Source organism: Atractosteus spatula, chromosome 17, assembly GCF_055471065.1.
Source record: "Atractosteus spatula isolate fAtrSpa1 chromosome 17, fAtrSpa1.hap1, whole genome shotgun sequence".
Lineage (NCBI taxonomy): Eukaryota > Metazoa > Chordata > Actinopteri > Semionotiformes > Lepisosteidae > Atractosteus > Atractosteus spatula.
Genome location: NC_142722.1, coordinates 18,943,024 through 18,962,325, shown reverse-complemented (window position 1 = coordinate 18,962,325; position 19,302 = coordinate 18,943,024). Strand labels below are relative to the sequence as shown.

The 19,302-nt window shown below is 45.7% G+C and overlaps 1 protein-coding gene across 5 annotated transcripts in view; it reads right to left on the bottom strand.

Moving 5' to 3' along the window:
* Positions 1-19,302, bottom strand: part of smtnb (smoothelin b) — an 87,487-nt gene that overhangs the window by 57,718 nt on the left and 10,467 nt on the right. For all 5 annotated transcript variants that reach the window (XM_088936098.1, XM_088936100.1, XM_088936099.1 and 2 more), the window contains exons 2-5: positions 7,722-7,882; positions 4,316-4,409; positions 3,883-3,961; positions 1,844-1,941 (exon numbers count right to left, since the gene is read on the bottom strand). In XM_088936098.1, the coding sequence (XP_088792224.1) occupies positions 1,844-1,941; positions 3,883-3,961; positions 4,316-4,409; positions 7,722-7,882 (432 nt within the window). The remainder of the gene's footprint in view (positions 1-1,843; positions 1,942-3,882; positions 3,962-4,315; positions 4,410-7,721; positions 7,883-19,302) is intronic.

Here is a 19,302-nt window from a genome sequence, read left to right as displayed (position 1 = left end):
TATATGGATAAATGAAATTACTGTTCATTTCCACTTACTCCGATCACAGGGAATTGACCACAGTGATGCAGGGAATTCTACTGTATTCCCTTGTTTCACTTGGCAAGAGAATAACCAGTGACAGCAATTCGCTAACTCTTGTGTGGCTGCTCAGAAGAGTGTGCTGACTACATGTAGGCTCCGAAACCAAGCTTGATCTCAGTTTGAGATACCCCAGAAAGTGCAGATCTCCTCGCTTTGACCAGCTGAATTCAACCTCATTCTTCAGCATGTGCCAATCCAGACCGGGTCTGCTGGATGAGACTGAATTAACACAGGGCGTCGCCTGTGCCCACTTCAAGGACAGCACTGAATTGTGGAGGAAAGCAGCCTGAACTTTAACTAGATGCATTAAAGAATAAACTGTCTACCAAAGATGATGAGCAGCACATTCTAAAATAAATGCCAAATAAGACCACGTCACCAAACAGATTCATTGTAGGAGCAAGCCTGGCATTACTGCAGCGTTAGGCCTCTTATTTGTTAAACAGGGAAGGAGCAGCAGATGGTGACAATAAGTTGCATCACAGCTTGTCATATCCAAAGGCCTCTATGTATTATTAGCTACTGTACACAATAAAACCACAGCAGCCACGTGGATGGAATCATAAAGATTAGGCACAATGGCAGGAGAATGAGGACACGTGTTCAGTAAGCCTGATCCCAAGAGCAGATCCTGGCAGATTCTGCCAGAAACCAGGCGACTGAGCTCATCGCAGTCTGGCCTGGAGGCAGAACCTTACTGAAATCTTACATCAATACCACAAAAACAGGGAAAGTGTTAATTGCGAGGTTGCACACCTTCCCTTGAATTTTAAATCCTCACATTGTTTGGGTTACCACTGCTGGGAGAGGAGGAGAGCAAATCTAATGCTCACAATCGGGGTCGCTTTCTTGCAGCACTGTTTCCATGAGGTGTTTTCACCCCAACATGTGCTACTGTGGTGGACCCCCTTCACATTCTCTCGGTTTAAACAGAGGTTCAGTTCCTTCTCCAGCAGCACACATTAACGCTGATAATCAAGTCCAGTTCAAACAGGAGTGACCTTGTAATGGTCAAGTTGTCAAGACGCCCCTCTCTGCTTACCCATCAACGGTACAGGAAATCTATAGATTGAACAATCAATGAAGACATCAAGGAATGGAAACTCAGTAATAACTGTTTCAGTTTTCCCCAAATCCCCTAACTACTCTGTAAATAAAATCACGCTTCACTTTATTTTCCATTGGGCTTAAAGCTTGTTTTTAAAAAAGCAGTGTTTTAACACAAAAGTTACCCTCCCCCCCCCACATATTTTGGTTGCATCAAGTCCATTTGGAATCGCTAATTTTTTTCCATGTCTGAGCAACAATCCACAGGTCTGTAATGCGTTAACGCCCCAGCCCTCTACCGGAGACGCAGCTCTGACTGGAGGAGAGGTGTGTTCCTGGCGTGGCCCAGGTGCGCTGGGACTCTGGGCCTGACCACAGAGCTCAAGTAAGTGCCTTTACCAGCTGAGCCACTGGACTGCTGGCCCTGAACCCTCTCAATTCTCAACACCCACAATGCTACTGAACACACGCACAGCCAGAATCCAGCACCGTACGGGAGGAGAGCAGCTCTCTGACCAGAGCATGATCAACTGGAGAACAGAGCGCAGCGGCTGCTTTTCACCACTGGGGGGTGCCATAAAGAACTCTCTTCCTCCCTCATAGTTCTTGGCCTCAGGGATGCTGCATGGCACAAGAAGAGCCCCCAGAAGATACACATATCAAGATGTAATAAAAGTGCAAAGACCATGGAATCCTTTCACCCCAGACTCACAGCTGTCCTATGGTTGGCAGGAGGTTCCACATCTCTGCTCTGCAGGGAAGAGTCCAATTCGAACCTGTGGCCTCCCCTCTGGGCCTGCTGCACCGCACCTGTAACACAGAGGGAAAGAGTGAGCCCTTTCCTCCTCAAGTTACCCTGCTCCTTCCCTCCCGACTCGCACCCTTGCTCTTCATCCCAGCGTCTACAGGCACCCCAGCATGTCGGGCTATGGCCCTGGCACCATCCCCAGAACAGCCAGCTCCCGAGAGGAGCAGGAGCAGGAGCAGGATCGGGGTGGATGTGAACGGAAGAAAACCGTCTCGCAGGTTTCCGAAGCTCACTGGTGGAGCTGCACCCACACACCCCCTCAGCCAGGAATCTACACTCCCCAACTAATCACCGCCAAGACAAGACTGCAGCCACAGCTCATCGGCAGAACTGGAAATCAGGGGAGACTCCTCAATCGACTGAAGCAAAGCACACAAACAAAACTGAAAGAATGACACTGTCTTCCCCTTTCTGGGTGTATTTTACTGATTGGAAGACAGAGTTTAGCCACAGTCCCTGAGACTATCTGCAGTTTAAAGGAGTCGAAAGCAAATGACTGTTTAAACGATGTCTAGGATGGCCTGGATACAGTTTTAGTCTTGAGGAGCCAAAGGTCCAGTTAGTCTTGGTAGTCTTACAGGTCGCCTGTTATTTAACAGTAAGCTACACTTGCTTAAGCAATTAAATCAATTAAACTAGTGATGCTACAGTTACGGGGCCACTGGTTCTTACGGGCTGAAGTTCTTTCTCCATTCCTCTTCACCCTCTATACTTCGGACTTTAAGTACAATTCAAAGTCATGCCACCTGCAGAAGTTCTCAGACGACTCTGCAATTGTGGGATGTATCAAGGGTGAGCAGGAGGAGGAGTACAGAGGACTGGTCAGCAGCTTTGTGGAGTGGTGTGGGGTGAACCACTTGAAACTGAATGTTACAAAGACAAAGGAACTGGTGGTAGATTTCAGGAGGAAAAAGGTCAAACCTACTCCTGTCTACATCCATGGGAGTGGCGTGGAGATGGTGGACTCGTACAAGTACCTGGGAGTGCACATCGACGATAGACTGGAATGGTCTAAGAACACCGAGGCCATCTATAAGAAGGGACAGAGCCGACTCTACTTCTTGAGGAGGCTCAGGTCCTTCAATGTGTGTAGTAAGATGCTACACATGTTCTATCAGTCGGTGGTAGCGAGTGCCATTTTCTACGCAGTGGTGTGCTGGGGCTCTGGGACTAGAGCAGTAGATTCCAAAAGGCTGAACAAGCTCATCAGGAGAGCAAGCTCTGTCATTGGGTCTGACCTGGACTCCTTGGAGGTAGTGGCTGAGAGGAGAATGATGTCCAAACTAGAGGCCATCATGGACAACTTCTCCCATCCCCTCTATGACAGGCTTGCAGGAATGAAGAGCACGTTCAGCAATAGACTGATTCATCCACGGTGTGACAGGGAGCGCTACAGGAGGTCATTCTTGCCATCTGCCATAAGACTGTACAACGCATCCACCTTGCGTCTTGGCAGAGGCAACATCGACAGTGACCTGTTTCTGGACTAAACGCATGTACACATCTACTGCTACATCTGTTCTCTTTCTTTTTCCCGTTTACAACCACTTTTTGTGCAATATATGCCAGGGACCCGTGCAATACATTTATATTTATATCTGTAGTTACATCTATATTTATATTCATATGTGTGATACGATTTTCTGTGTACTGTTCTGTTCTAGTTTGTTCTTGTGTGTCGGACTGTGAGTAACTCTTGTATTGTATTGTATGTATTGTACTATTATTATATAATTCGTTACACTGTGGCTGTGTTGTGTGTGTTAAGCTGCTGTTGCACTGCAATTTCCCTCACGGGATCAATAAAGTATCTATCTATTTTCCTACGAGCCTGCTGGGCTGGGGCTCTGGGGAGCCAGGCTCAGCTGTGCGACTGAGGGGAAATGGACCGTGGGCTAGGTGGGCTCAGTGAGGAACACTTAGAAACCGACTGAAGGACTTACCTTCTAGCTCCTGCACTCTCAGTTTGCGGATGGCAGCTCTGATTAGCTTCCTCTCCTCGTACTCACTGGCTCCATGCAGCTGCACCAAGACAGATGGTTAACTATGTTCACGTTAATAACATCACTTGATTAAACTGCTTGGATAACAGCTATTTAACAATACAGTAAGAAAACTTACTCTTCACACATATAAAATAGAAGGTGCTATTATCAAATACTTAAATGAAGATAAAGATAACATACTTTAAGGATATCTGATGGAGATATCTTTAAGGGAGACAAGTGCACAGTACAAAGCCTTCCTTCAGCATAACGTCTTTACCAAACGAGTCCCTTTCTTTCACATCCTTTCAGTAAGTTATTAGTTTGAAGATCTGAGGAGCACTGTGCAGCTGTGTTAACGGGGGGCCGAGACGAGACCATCGTTGCTCACCAGGGTGGTCAGCTCGTCGATGTCCTGGATGGCCTGCAGCTTGGTGGACAGCAGCTCCAGGTGATGGCTCTGATCACACAGCACCTGCTGAGACCTTGCGCAGAGAGACAGGGAGACAGGGCTGGGCTTCAGAGTGCCACAAGACAAGACGTGCTCTCGGCACCAGGGGTGTGGAATTAGACTGACTTTTCAGAGCAGTTTGAAAACTTCACGTTTTTCTGAATCGCAGGGTCTTGCACTTAGGACACCAGGCGCTAGACAATTGGTGCACATGAACAGGGAGTGCTTTGCAGTAAATAAGTAGTAAAGGACAATTATTACTGGTCATCTGTTTGGGTAAATGCTTGCAGACCAGAACCAAGTGAGTCACAAATTCTAATCCAGATTATTCAATTTCTTAGACTGTGGCTTCTGGTGCCTAGCTGAGAGCTGTAGAGCAAGCCAAGCAACCCTGGGACTGTGTGGACACATTCAAGTGCAAGAGAACAAGGAGCAATGATCCACGACATCGCCTGGCCGTCCACAGTCCCTGGCAGCCCAACAGGGGAGCTCCACTGTCATGGATGTGCAAGGTGAAGATCTGCGGTGATCAACTTGACTGAAAGCCGTTATTTACAGGCCTCCAGCCCACAATCCAACCACTTTCATTGCCTCTGTAAAGCACAGCCAGGCTCTGACAGGCCTATAGCTTTAAATCAACCAGCTCTAGTTCCCAAGAGTCCCAGACCCGCAGGTTCTACAGGCAGCCTTTAAATCACCTGGACCAATTAGACAGGTGGTGTGTTCAACTGAGCAGTTTAGAGATCCTTTGGTTCAAAACCCTGCGTTTAGCCAACAAGAACCAGTGTTACATTCCCTGAAACATTACTTGCTTGACTGATCAACTTCTTAAACAAGTGTTCCTAATCGGGAACGTGAGGGAGACCTACAGTACAAGAATACCAGCACTGGGGCTCTCTTCCACCACGGACTGAGACCCCCCACCCGGTTTCAACAAATTTCAAAACCAAAACTTAAGGTAGAGATGAAATCCAGAGCTGGCTTTCACTGTCAACACCCTGGTCCTTTGTGTTGTACTGTAAATGAGCGAGCCTTCACAGCAAGATCAGACAGAACCGAATTTCCAACATGGGACTTCTAAAACAACATTACAGCTGTTTTGAGAACCAAAAACCTTTAAAACAACTAAGTAAAAAGAGCTTCTTGTAGCCTTTCCTGCAGTCTGCAATCTAAGGCTGATGTAATACGTGAAGGGATGAGCAGAGTCAACACTACACAGAGCTGGAGAGACACAGATGTGCACAGAAAGGCCCCTCTCTGGGCTACTGAAGCACCAGGGCATGTGACTAGCTGACAACAGTAACCCAAGCCGCCAGATGGCTTTTCTTGGCTGGAAAAAAAGAGCTTTGAAGAAAAATAGTTTTTTTTAAAAAAAGTTTTCCACAAAAAGCATGGAAAATCTGAGCCTCAGACAGGCACTTATAGTGACGTGAAGTACTACTTGGCAGGATTACTCTCTGGGGTTCCAGCGTGTGGAGTATTGATGGGAATATCTGACATTCCTGCGGCACACTGAGGCGCGAGTCCGCAGCGGACGGAGAGGGTGCGAGTCAGGAACCCACAGCCCTCAGACCAGCAGCAGTCACCCCCGCGGACCTGCGAAACACCAACCGGAGGACACAGGCGGAAAATACGAGGAGGTTTATTGAAGTCCGAGAACAAGAGGCACTTCTTCATGCAAAGGGTTGTGGGAGCTTGGCAGGAGCTCCGCAGCCACGGTGGTGAAGACACTCGGGGCTCTTTCAGAAACCGATTAAGAGAGATCCTTGGATCAATCGGCTACCAACTACTAAATAAGCTAGACGGGCCAAACCCAGTCATTTGTAATCATTCTTGTGTTCTCATGTTCACATTAAATTAATTCTGTAACTCCATGTAGCTTCAAATAGACAAATGTACGCAGGACTCCTTACAAGAGTATCTGTACAGAGTTCGATGATTAGTGTTATTTCTCTACCACAGCTCCAAATGTGTCAAGTTAAAGCTAATGCAGAGTTTTAAAAGCTTTTACTAACGCCACTCTTACTGTAAACACAGGTCATCCACACGTTTCTACTGTGTAATGATTGAAACAATTATGGGTCAGAATTACATTTGTTCATCACTTCCTTCAAAGCACAGAAACAATTGTATTAGTTTTGGACGAGCCAATAGAGAGGCTTGCAGATACAAACTCTGCAGACACACAGAGAGAACGAGGACGTGTAAGCAGACTCCTTGCAGAAGCCCTTCTTCCAGCAGACACCCAGGAGTCTCCTCTTGGCAGTGCTCAGGAATGTGTGCCGCCCCTGGGGCAGGAACTGTAGGCGCCAGGAACACAGAGCTCAGCCTTTTCCAACTGCCTCAGCCACTGTACCAGCCTGCGCCACAGGCGCAATGTGCGGCTTTTTGTCCAAAAACAATGTAACCCACGAGGGTCAGTGGGGACTCTATATCATCCCCTACAGGATGTGATCCCATTTGTCCGATTATTTCAGGTTTCAGGCATTTCATGCTGGAGCTGAAACCCAGCCGCCCATGAAAACATGAATCTCCAAGATTCTACTTCGACAGCACGCGTTGCAAAGGAAAGGAAGCTACACGTCTCTAGTCACAAACTGTGTGCCTTTCCCAGAAATACATATCTATTAAACCTGGCACCAGTGCTGCTTTAGATTAGTAAGCAAAGCCAAAACAGGTTGGTTCAGAAAAAACACTTCACACAACTACTGAACACCGTCTGGTCCAGCTGCTGCGCTCCAAGCTGGAGCCACAGCATGTGGGTGCAATGCTCAAGGTCTGCTCAGCTCCACCCTGGACCAGCCCCAGCTGTGCAGCTACAGTTACACAGACTATCAGGGGAGCTTCCTCCGCAGCAGGGCTACTCGTTCCCAGCCATCGGAAGAAATTACTTTTCCAGGCTGTTGAGCTATGAAACTCCGACGTGCCAGAAAGAGACAGCCTATACCCATGTGTAGTCCAACAGAATGCAAGACATTAAGTTTAACTGAATTAATTTTTACTTCACTAAGACAATATTGCATCTAACAGAAAATGTGTGCTCATAAGCAGATTGTAAAAGTATCATGCATGAGCAGCTAAAAAACATAAAACATTCCTTCTATATCAAAAGAAATTTCTCAGGAATTACATTTGTGACTGCATTCTGTTCTGTGAGAGCCGGGTATGATAATTAACACCCTCACATTGCTCTTCAATGTGGCCCTGGTCCTGTACAGGTCACTGCTTGTTTGTTTTGCAAGTCCTGAATCCCATGAACTTTCCTACAACACAAAGAACTCCTTTACTGCACTTTGCTAACTTGGTAAGCCGCTGGGCACACCTGGGCACTGGCCGCAAAGCTCACCTGAGGCGGTTCTCCTTGTTCTCCGATTGCTCGGGGTCTCTCTCTGCTCGGAAACGCTTCGAGGCCAGGCGGGCCTCCATCTCCTCGATCTCGCGGCGCCGCAGCTCTCGGATGGCGGAGCGGATCACCCTGCGCTCCTCCAGGTCCGACGTGCCCTCCAGCTGAGGAAACAGGCAGGACGAGGTGAGCAGGATCCTTCCGCAGGGAACCGGGAACACTACAGGATGGTCGGCTGTGCGGCTCAAGAAAAGTGAACCTTTTACACGGATACTGGTGCACAGAGGGCGATCACACATGAGACGGCAGGTGAACGTGAAAACCAGTCAGAGCAGATAAAGATTCACGGTCGTCTCCAGAGCCAAACAGGAAACTTCTCTTCCCTAAACACACTCCATGTGACAAACGCCTATACCGTGTGGCAGAGCGTTTTTCTCCTCTCCCACTGCCTGCAATATTCTAATGACAGCTGTAGACCAGCCTTTGCGCAAAACAAGCTGAACCGCTGGGGTGTCTACTGTGACCAGGAAGTGTATTGTCTTGACCCTTCCCCTCATCCCCCTCCTACTGTAATCAGACTAATACCGATTACGTGGCAGACGTATTCGATTTTCTTATTTTTCACAGATGTGCAAGCTGCTGGCCAGGAGGACTATTTCATTCTCCCTGTGACTGGAGGTGCGGTGCTGTAACACAGATGATCTCTTTCAGCTACAGGCCATGGGAGTCTGTGTGATTCAGCACAGCACTGCAGGGACCAGTCAGGGCAGCCTGCAGCCACATGAGAGACGGCGCGTCGATCTGCGCCGGGACAAGTCATTGTACGAACGCTGAGAGCAGAGCTCTGTTTTCTTGGGGGGTTTCTGAAAAACCTCACTATTGGCTCACTATATACTATATAGCACATGTACGTCAATATCCTGCTCTCATTCGGAAATATGATTTGATTATCTTATCCAGAGATAGCCTTTTTCTCTACTTAGTTTAAGACTTCGATAACTTTGATTCGCTCACTAAGGCACGTTTATAATCCAGCAACTGGTAGCTGCAATACGTGACAGCGGAACCTCCCCCATATTTCTGCGAGGTGACCAGACAGCTGTTCACAGTACTGAAGACAGGGAAGCTCTCACTTCCCACACTAGACCTGCACTGGAGAAGTGTGCTGCTGTTGACCTTACAACATAAAGGTTCCACATTTAACGGAAACGGGTTTGTGCATGTAAGTCTCAGGTTTGCTCCTGTACACTGCTTCTCATTTTTTAAGTGCTCATCAGCCTGCGTTCTGGAGTGAAGCAGAGTAAGCAAGAGCTCATGGCTCCTCACTGGATGGGATAGCTGTCCATCAGAAGGCTAACCCCAGCACTGCCAGCTCCCATTTATACAGCGGAGAGGACTGGAGCTCTTCAGCCACAGTATCTTGCTCAAGCAGTGAACTACAAGTGCCCACAACAGCAACTCAAACCCGGAACCCTAACCACTGCTCTGTATCGAATGCAGTCTTTCATCAATCGTTCACGTTATCTTCCGGAAATTAATTCTAAAACACGGATTTTGCCAATTGTATGTCCCACAGAAATGAGGCAGTGCTACTTCCTGCTCCACCCCAAGTCCAGGGCAGCAGGGCTGGAGGGCGGAGTGCTTGCCCATTCAGCCCGACAGCCTCTCCAAGGGCTCGACTCCAGGCTGGAGCCGGCGACGAGCGAAACCGCACAGCGGAAAGTTCCGAGCCGGTTCCCCAATACGATACCGAGCACCAGAGGTGTCCACTTCATGGGTCATGACTCAAGCCCAGTAACTGACTGCTCCTCAAGTACAGAAACTGGCATGATGGAACTATGAGGAAAGTGCAATAAAACCATTCACCACTTTATCATGACCACTACGGTTTCAAAACCTGTTCTAGATTTTAGACCTCTTATCATACAAGACTGTCCTTCATGCTTGCTGATAAAGTTTTTATTTTATTCACCAAAAAGAAACACAGAAGACTTCTGACTTTCTTCTCTGGCAAGCATGGGACAATGTGGCCCACTTTATAATAATTTTTCAAAAAAGGTTTTTATGAACTCATCATCTGTTATTTAACCCACTCAGAATTTATTCACTGTATGGAACATATTTTACTGTTGTATAGACTGTAGGGTCAAGGGGATGAGTCACCAGTTAAATAAGATGAGTTGAGTTACACAAGAGAGAGTAAAAGGAAAATAATTCAGCAGCAAGCTGTGCGCCAGACTGCTGGGCTGGAATGGTTTACAGCTGGACAGGACAAGTTCAACAGAGCCCCTCAGTTCCCTAATGGCTTGGATGGGTGTGGAAAGGCGTTGCTACAACGAGCTCCTTCAAGATCATTCATCTCCTCACTCGCTGAGGAAGTGTGAAATCTCTCCATGCAGACTAAAAGCTGCAGAGGCTCACGGTTAACTGAATGGTGAAACACCTTCGAGACTCTGCCTCTATTAGAGAGGTTGAGCGAGTGAATTCCATTACCAAATTAACTGAAAGATGGAAAATTAACCCAGTTAACCCAGGCAGTTTCAAAATATTTCAAGTAGGGAGCTGCGTCAGCATGCAGAGGCTGCAAAGGAACAAGTTGAGGTTTATTCCACGGCCAAAACATTGTGCTTCTTTTCTTCTCTTTTCAGCATGGAATAAACATTTACTTGCTCCTTTTCAGTTACAAAATATACTTGCTTATTAAAAAAAAAAGAATAAACAAGTTCTATAGTTTTCCTTCAGCTCTTCTACACCCATGGTTTAAAATTCATTACATAAATGAATGACCGGCACTTATACAGCACTTTTCATCCCAAAGAATCTGTCTATGTGCTTCACATACAGAAGAGAAGATGCTTCTCAAACACTTGTGGTGATGTCCTGAACCCATTACACACCAACTGAAAAAAGCATTTTTCAGCTGATGCAAAAAAAACAAGTCAACTGAATTAAGGAGGAAATGTAGGGAGGTCAGACCGCTCAAGGGCAACGTGGCCTGCTCTTGCAAACAGTGGTACGGTGTCTTTAACTACCAAAGAGCCAGCATCCTGGTTAATGTCTTATCCAAAAGACACTATTTCCTACAACACAGAGTCCCACTGACATTGGCTGGGAATTCTGGTCAGCGGAAAGTGTGGCATCTACTGATACACTATCACCAGCTACCGGCGCAACTGCACTCCCCTGAGAGGTCTCCCACTCCAGAACCAAGCAGGTCCAGCCTACAGGACGTTAGAACCCAGAAACACTGCTGTCAGAAGAGCCCTTCTATAGCAGCCTGCGTTAGGATGTGGGTGACACAGGAAGCCAAGATTAGAAAAAGAAATGTATTTGCTCCTGCTCAGTTTTTGAGTTTTGTTCTTTTCCAAAGGTTTTGAGGAACCTTTCATCTTAAAATTGTGATTAAAGGAAATCAGAATAGTAATCTGAATATCAGCTTCAACAGGCAAGCAGGCCAGCCCGTCAACTACAGAGACAAATACCCTATTTGTGTATAGAGCACACAGAGGAAGCACATTTAAAAGGTCCTTTTCCACCTGTGTAACACACCACATCTCTTAAATGTCCGATTTTAGATCTGTTGCACTGAAGCGGGGCTTTAAGAGCAGCATTACGATGGAGAAGCCAAGTATGTCCACACTGATGCAGGGGGAGGAAGGAACAGGCAGGAGGTTTGTCAGGGTGGTCCAGGGTGGGAGCTTTCTGCCGGAGTCACCATGACGGAGTCTTGTTAAGAAAACAAGCACTTCCTGAGCAGGGGCCGGAGATTGGCGTCTTTGACTATAAAAGGGCAGAGAGTGCAGGCAGCCTGGAGCTCACGACTACAGGGCTGAGAACGCTGAAGGAGATTAATTCCTCACATTCCAGCTACACACACAAAAAAAATCAAATAAGAACAAAAAGTACTTCTGGTGGTCTAGCCTGAGGTGGGTCAGAAAAGACCAACTTGGGGACAGATGTGTTTGTTTGCAGCACTTTGGTCAGAAACTTGCATATCAGACAGCGGTGCTGCATGGCGTCAGAATATTCCACTGTGGGGGTTAAGCTGCAGGAGTGATGACTATTCAGATAGCAGGCAAAACTTTATATATTTGCTTTTGAAAATGTCATCCAGAGAGGTGACCAAGAATGCTGTGCCTGCTTAACCAAATTTTCAAAAATCTACACCATTACAACAACAGCCACTTCTTTACTTTGGACTGTTTGCCACCTCCTTTACTACAGTGATGATACATTTTATGTAGGGCCAAAGTAGGTTAAAAAAAAGGTTGCTCAGGGTAGGTAATTCTCTGGTATCCAAGGCGACAGAACTCCAGAGCTTCGGGGCTCAGCTAGAGAAGGCCCTGTCAACCAGAGACTAGCAGGATAGGAGAAATGTGGTCACTTGCAGTAGACCTGGTCAGGTTTCTGGGTGCTGAATTCTGGACATACTGCTGTTTGCACAAGTAAAGCAGTTTGGCAGAAGTTTTCTGAACAGCAGCTGTTGTTAGTTATAGCTACGTAGCCTACGGTGGCTAACATCGACAGCAAAATGGCAGTTTGATGGTCATCTTGGTTTTAACAAACACTGCCTTATAAGCAGTGTTTCACCAAGAACACGATGACCTGGAGTGGGCACACAGTCACCACTATCCACTACTACGTGATGCTAATATACCACCATGTCGGAATTAAATAGCCAAGCAGTTTTTGTTCAGGAACAGTGTGAAGTATGGGAAATGTGTACACAAGAGAACAAAATATCAGTCAGGTGGCCATTTCAGTTTGTGCATTAACTCCTTTCTCCATTTTGCGGTATTATTAGTGCATTATAACTAAAAACATACCTGCCAAGCTTGGAGTTAACAGGCCAAACAGTTCTTGATGACTAGTTACCATTAAGAAATCATGGGGTTTTACTTTAATGAGGGCAGTCGTTCATAATATGAATGGGTCAGGTCAACATCCAGGATTATGTAGGACCCAGCTGATGCCCTATAATGCATGGTTTATCTGTCCCAGGAGACCTGCTAATTATGAATGAACTCAGGTGCCTTGGCTATGAACACAAGCAATTATTTTTTCTTAAATGTCCTTCCACTACGGTCCGAGTTCTAATTTGCTTTACTGGTTTAGATAAAATCTTACTACCTTCCATAATAGCCTTTCCATCCATCCAGGAAATCTACAACACCAGGAGTCTAAAAAAAAGCCACCAAAATTATGTCTGACCCCACTCACCCCAGTCATAACTTGTTTGTCCCCTACCATCTGGCAGAAGGTTCCAGACGCTCCAGTCGCACACAACTAGACTCCAAAATAGCTTCATCCCCAGAGCCGTGAAGCTGGTGACACCCCCACTCCCTCCCATCATACTATGATCTCTCCTCACTTCTTCCTGTACTCCCACACCACTACACACACGACAGCTGAATGTAAGCTGAAATTGTACTAGTTGTAATATTTATTCATCACCGTATTATTTTTGCACTGTTCCCCGAATTACTTTTGCACTGTTTTTGTACTGTTGTATTCTTTTCTCTGTTTGCGTATTTGCACAGTTTTGATTATACTGTTATTGTGTTACTGTCTATTGTCTTGTCTTCTGTTCTATTTATATACTGCACCTGAGTGACTAATGAGAAACACTTTTCACTATACTATGCACCTGTGTAAGTAAAATGACAAAGAAAGTTGAATTTAATAATACTAAATTGGCTGATCTGAATATGGTCACTGCTGCGCAGATCAGACATTTTCTCTTCTTCACTGCATCATACCTTAAAACACTACTATTCATTGGCCCAGGAAGGTATATATTGGGTTCAAGGGACCGGGCAAGTCACACTGGTTGTGTTTGGGGAATTAAAACTTTGAACCATTGCGTACAGGAGACTCCAGTCCTGTTTGCCAGGTTTATAATTTAACACATTTCTTAGCCAAGAGAAACAAAACAAGTTTGCTTGAGAGGAGGAGACATGAAGGGAAAGACAATCAAACATGATCACTTCCTTTTTCCTGGGTTTCCCAGCCTGCAGGGCAATGTCATTTCCCAACAGCCAGCTTCCTTGACTGAGGACGCAGGAGGAGTCAGAAACCAGAGGAGCTCTTCTGCTCATCTGGCAGCTAGCAGCTAATTGATCTGAGAATCTCTTCCAGCTGCTTCGTGAAAGACGCCAGGGAATCCGATTTAACAACATGGCCGGCTAGCTGTTCACATTCTCCCACAAACCTTCGGGTCAAGAAGTGACTCCCGCTCTCAAGTTTAAATTCAGTTACACGTCGATTACACTTTTGCCATCTAGTTTGCGTTTCACTTTTCATTCTGAAAAGATTCTAAAAACCTGAATCAGGTCCCTTTGTTTTGTGTAGTTTGTGTTCTTTCTGAACATTGCACACTCAGGCTTCTGAACTTTGGAATTCTTCTTCTTATCGAGCTCTGCCACGTGACCGAATGACAATAGAGGAAAGTCCAAGCTAAACAGGATGGCATTTATAAAGCAGGCAAATCAGTCAACGTAATTAAAGATTCAATATACCCAGAAGAAGCTTTGTGTATTTGGTCATTTTTAAATCTTGTTTTACAATAACCAATCCTTATTTAAATATCACCAGCTGAGAACAAAAACTATCTATACCCAGTGCATTTCTCACAAGCAACAAACAGAAGTCTGATAAAAGGGCAAAGTACAAGAATTTCCCTTCCTAATCACCACTAAATGAACGTGAAACAAGATGGGAATTGAATGCGTCATACAGCACATATAAACACCGTCCAAGCCACAGGTATTGGAATAAAGGGACATTTAACTGCAAACTCCATGCAAAATAAAACCAAAACGTGATTAGTTACTGCACACATGTTGACTATGATCTCGATGGGGCAGTTGCATGATTAATTGAATTAGTGCAATTTTGAAATTGATTGGCTGATTGTGTGCCATTTCTGGCATCTGAGCTCTCAGGACACATCTGTTTATTTAGCTGAATAATTACTCATGATTAAGGGGCCGTATAGGTAACTACCTAGAAGCGTCTTGAGTAATCACCTGTAAAACATCCTTTGTCTAAACCAATCAGGAGTCCCTGGACACTCAGAGGGCCCTGGACAGACACCTGCACAAGAGGGCCAGCAGCTTTCCGCTGTTAGTTTAGGTTTCACATCTTGCATTGCTCTCTAAGCTCATCAGCCCATTCCTTACCCAGGATCCAGGTCAAGGTCAGCAATTCCTGCCAAAAACTGATAAAAAGGGAAGAGAGAAATGCAGAAAACTGAAATAGTACCACAAGGGAAAAATGAAAGTCAATGAAAAATGTGGACGATATTACTCATTCAATAAAACAAGTAACAGTAACAGTCCCAGCTAGGACCATCTGACCTGACAGTCTTTCTGCAAGACAGTAACCCCAGGTCTCTGCCAGCACAAAAGGCACAACAGACTTTTGTTAAAACAGTTAAAAATGTATAAGAAATCAGAGGCTATTTAACACACCTTAAGAGGGGAAAAAAGTTTGAAGTTTGGAGAGCTCTCATCTAAAATTCTACTTCTCTCCCTTTTCACAATAAAACCTCAGTATTTCCCTACCAATTGTTTTCCAGCACAGAAAGCTTTAGGAAAACGTCTGGTTTTAAACTTGGAAACATCCCATTTAAAACCAGACAGGACCTTTATTACAAAAACAGCACGGCAAATGATTTGCACACAACGTAGCATTTATTTCTGCAAATCCTGCATCATTCGCCGGTCTAGAAGCGCAAGTAAATCTACCTCAAAAGTCACTTCTCTTCGGGTGAGAGGACCGGGGAAACTCCGATGAGCTGGCGAGCGGGCAGGAGCCAGGGTACAGGCACTGCAGCCGCACCTCGGGCCCTGAGGAACACTAGCATCGGGAGGGGGGCCACGCCCCGATCATTCGCCCCTCACAGGCGGCCAGCACCCGAGAGGCCTCTGGAGAGGTGGCGCCACACTGCTGAAATGGGGGGGGGGGGGGATCTGTTCTGCGTCTCTAATCCATACGGTCCAGTACCTCCAACGGGCCGTCCTGAGAGGCCCGCGCTGTTGTGGCTTGCTGCTGCAGGCGACACCCCAGGACCTCAGCGCTGCAAGTTCTCAGCCTACAGGCCTGTCCATCAGCAGAGCGCTTGAAACACCTGCGGTCCGTCGGGGCTACACTCAAATGCAACTGCACATACTGTACTATAGCATCTTGCGTGACATCTTGTGGAAATGAATACGGTGCCCCATCATTTACCTTTTTTGTCCCATATGTGGGAACTTGCCAATGCTACCCAATGTCTGTGATCATTACAAAAGCAAAATCAGTTATAACAAATTTGTTACATTTCCTGATACAAAACCTTTCCAAGCTGTTTTTGACCGGCACAAGAGAAACACCATGTAGAGTCAGGATTACAGATTTGCTCCCTGCACTTACAGCTCTTGGTATAAAGAAGCATTTTGTATAGAGAGATCTGGGTGTTGTGTTCCTGCCTCCATTGGCCCCCGCCAGACCCTGGTTCAACATTTATGCACAGAATCTTAATCAATGCCAAAAACACAGTAATTACAAACATCTGAAACACCGCAAAAACCCTTAATATTTAGTAAATGGAATTCTGCTCTAGAAGGTCTCCGATATCGTGCTGGAATAAGAACTGGTAGATTTGCTACTGAAATGGCCGTGCGCCACTAAGGACAGTGCTGGGAGAGCTAGAGTCTGCGTGTGAAATCGGACCCCTGACCACATCAGCACACCCTGCAGCTTCCCCAACGAGTCTGGCGACAACAATCCCAAGAATAAAAACCATCATGCAGACATACAATAGAACTGCCACTCAGACAAGAGATTCCGATACCACAAAAAAAAAGTTGCTCCACTCCAGACTGTGAGATGAAAGAAAACCTTATTTCTGTCCTGGTTTTGCTATAAAGCCGGTTCCTGGCTTTTAGCTTAGCTCAAGGCAGGGCTGGCTGTCTGTCTAATACCCATCTGAAATAGGAATTATGACCCCAGCCAGTTCCAGGGGCTCAGGCAGTGGAGCAGCCAGGTTCCCATGGCCTGGGAGGCTGGGGGAGTCAAGGCAGTACAGCTAGCCGGTCACATGCGCCACTGCTGAAAGCCATCAGTCTTAGGACCTAAATCAGTCCGATGTGCTGTAACCAGTACACTCTGCTCACCCTGAAAGAACAACGAGACCGTCTCAGTTACCTCGGCACACTCTCAAAACTATCAATCACTACGATTAGGAAAGGGGCTCCATGGAGCAATGTCTGGAATGACTTCCTTACAGTATCATAATCTTTAAAGAAAAACAAACCACCAAAGGCAGTTTTAAAACTTTCTATCACTCACGTGGAGAGGATGAATCACAAATCGCTGGTCAATAAACTTACTCATGAGAGAATTCATTCCGATCTTGAATCACAAACATTTACAATTTCCTGCTCGATCTGAGTCATAAATGCAGACATGAATAACTTTGCCTTCCATTTGACAAATGCTGCAAGAAAAAGTTTAACTGAGCCAGTTTCCTTCACAAATACGTCACTGTAGTAGGACTATGAGCCATAAAACTTAATCAGTCTATTTAGTTATCCTAAAGAAAATATTAAACACTTGTTCTGAAAAGAAATAAATGATAAAACCATGTTACACACAGGCCTAGTACGTTTTAAATTTAATTTGAAATAAAACACTCTCCTTGATATCAGAGGTTTGTGGAGATTTATCGGAAAATGAAGGAGTAACCCTGAGGTTGTCAGAATGTTCTGTAATTCAGTGGGAACAGTGGAGCAAGATCATGACCATGAACCCCAGAGATCTCCCCCAAGACTCCTGCAGACTGTGCTCCCTTATAAGGACACGGGCGATAAGAAGGTGTCCAAGCGGAACACAGACTGGAGGAGATCAGGGTCAGAGAGAAGTGTGGATGATACAGGACACAGAGCTGAGGCCACTTTACAAGACAGTGGACCTGGAGCAAAACTCCTAAAGTACTGTACTTCCAGTTAAAGTAAAATGCTACCACTAAGGTACAAAATAAAGAATGAAATTCTTAAATGATGCCCAAGGACAGTTGCATTTCCTTCTTGATAGATGTGCGACACTTTAGAATTGTAAAAAAGAATGTTCTTTTGAAACAGAGCAGAACTCCACATTTTACTAAGATTTTATATACACTATACAGCACTCTGTAGATGTAGATGAAGAAATCAGAAGAGATATCGATAAACCTTGTTTTGCCACCTTCTGTTGGAAAGGCACCCAAGATGGCTCAGCAGTGGCTCAGAAGGCCTGGGACAGGCAGCTCTGTATCACAACGTGACGGTCAACAGCTGCTCCACCCCACTAAGGAAAACGGGTCAGCTGCCCTACAGAACCTGGGAGCGCTTGGCGCTCAGTTTGGCTTATCTGCCTCTCGCATGCTGCAGGACCAGGGAGACACATCCTCACGAAACCGTCTGCAGACTGGCCTGACAGGAATAAAGCCACATCCTTTCAGGGAGACCGCCAGCCTTTCAACTAGTGCTGTAACACACTGTGGGTACGACCCAACGCCGGCCCCCAACCGGGCCCAGCGCCGCCCCAGTGCACACTGGCCTGGCTTCCTCAACATCCCTTCATTTCACGTCTCCAATTCAAACGCAGTATCCAAACGTTTCCTTTTTCTTGCTTCCGCACACTGTACCCAATGAGAACGTGCATCATCAACACCCATGTCTTCTAAAAGGAGATTATTCAAGATCAGTGTCTCTTTCACACAGCACTTGTTTTTGCTCGGTGTTGGCTTTTGCAGAGACTCGGATATTGTCCATTTTTGTTTTTAAATGTCTGTTAGACTTTTAAAACGGAACATGCAGATACACACTACTCCCACGTGTCAAAGTGTGGGCTCTCTCATGTGTCTGTACTGAACTTGCTGGTTACTCCACAAAACTTATATGTACTGCATATATGTCTTGACAAACCACTGTACTGCACACAGCATTGGAGAAATGCTTCCCTATGAATCTTATTACCATAATAATGGTCCCCAGTTAGCTCATTTGTTCTGTGAGATTTTTAAAGAATCCTACAGACTCAGCTTCAGCACTGGAGGGTATGGAGGTATCCCAGTCTCCTGTAAACCTCGGAGGAAAGAAGTGTCTCCCGATTTCCGTCACAAACCTTTCCAGACATTTTCCCACTGGTGTCCCCAATACCTTCTTGCGGATCTTACACAAAGTGCTCCAATTTGACTTGGTCGATGCCCTTAAAGAATTTGCATTCCTGAATCAAATCCCCATGTAATCTCCTCAATTCTAGGCAAAAAAAACATTTGGTTCCCTAATCTGTTCGAGTCTAGCGTTCTGTACAGACCAGGAATCAGTCTGGTTGCTCTTCACGTGTGAACATATATTACAACAGCCAACACCGCAGAAGTATAATATAATGCACTGTAAAACTATCATTATTTTCCCAATATTAAATTCTACACAATCACAGTAGATAGCAAAGCATTTCATCCTAAAGTAAAAAAAAAGGTTAAGGCCACACTGGAAAAATTTTATACTACAAATTGTTACATACAAAATTATAGCTTTAAATTTGTGACACTTGCACT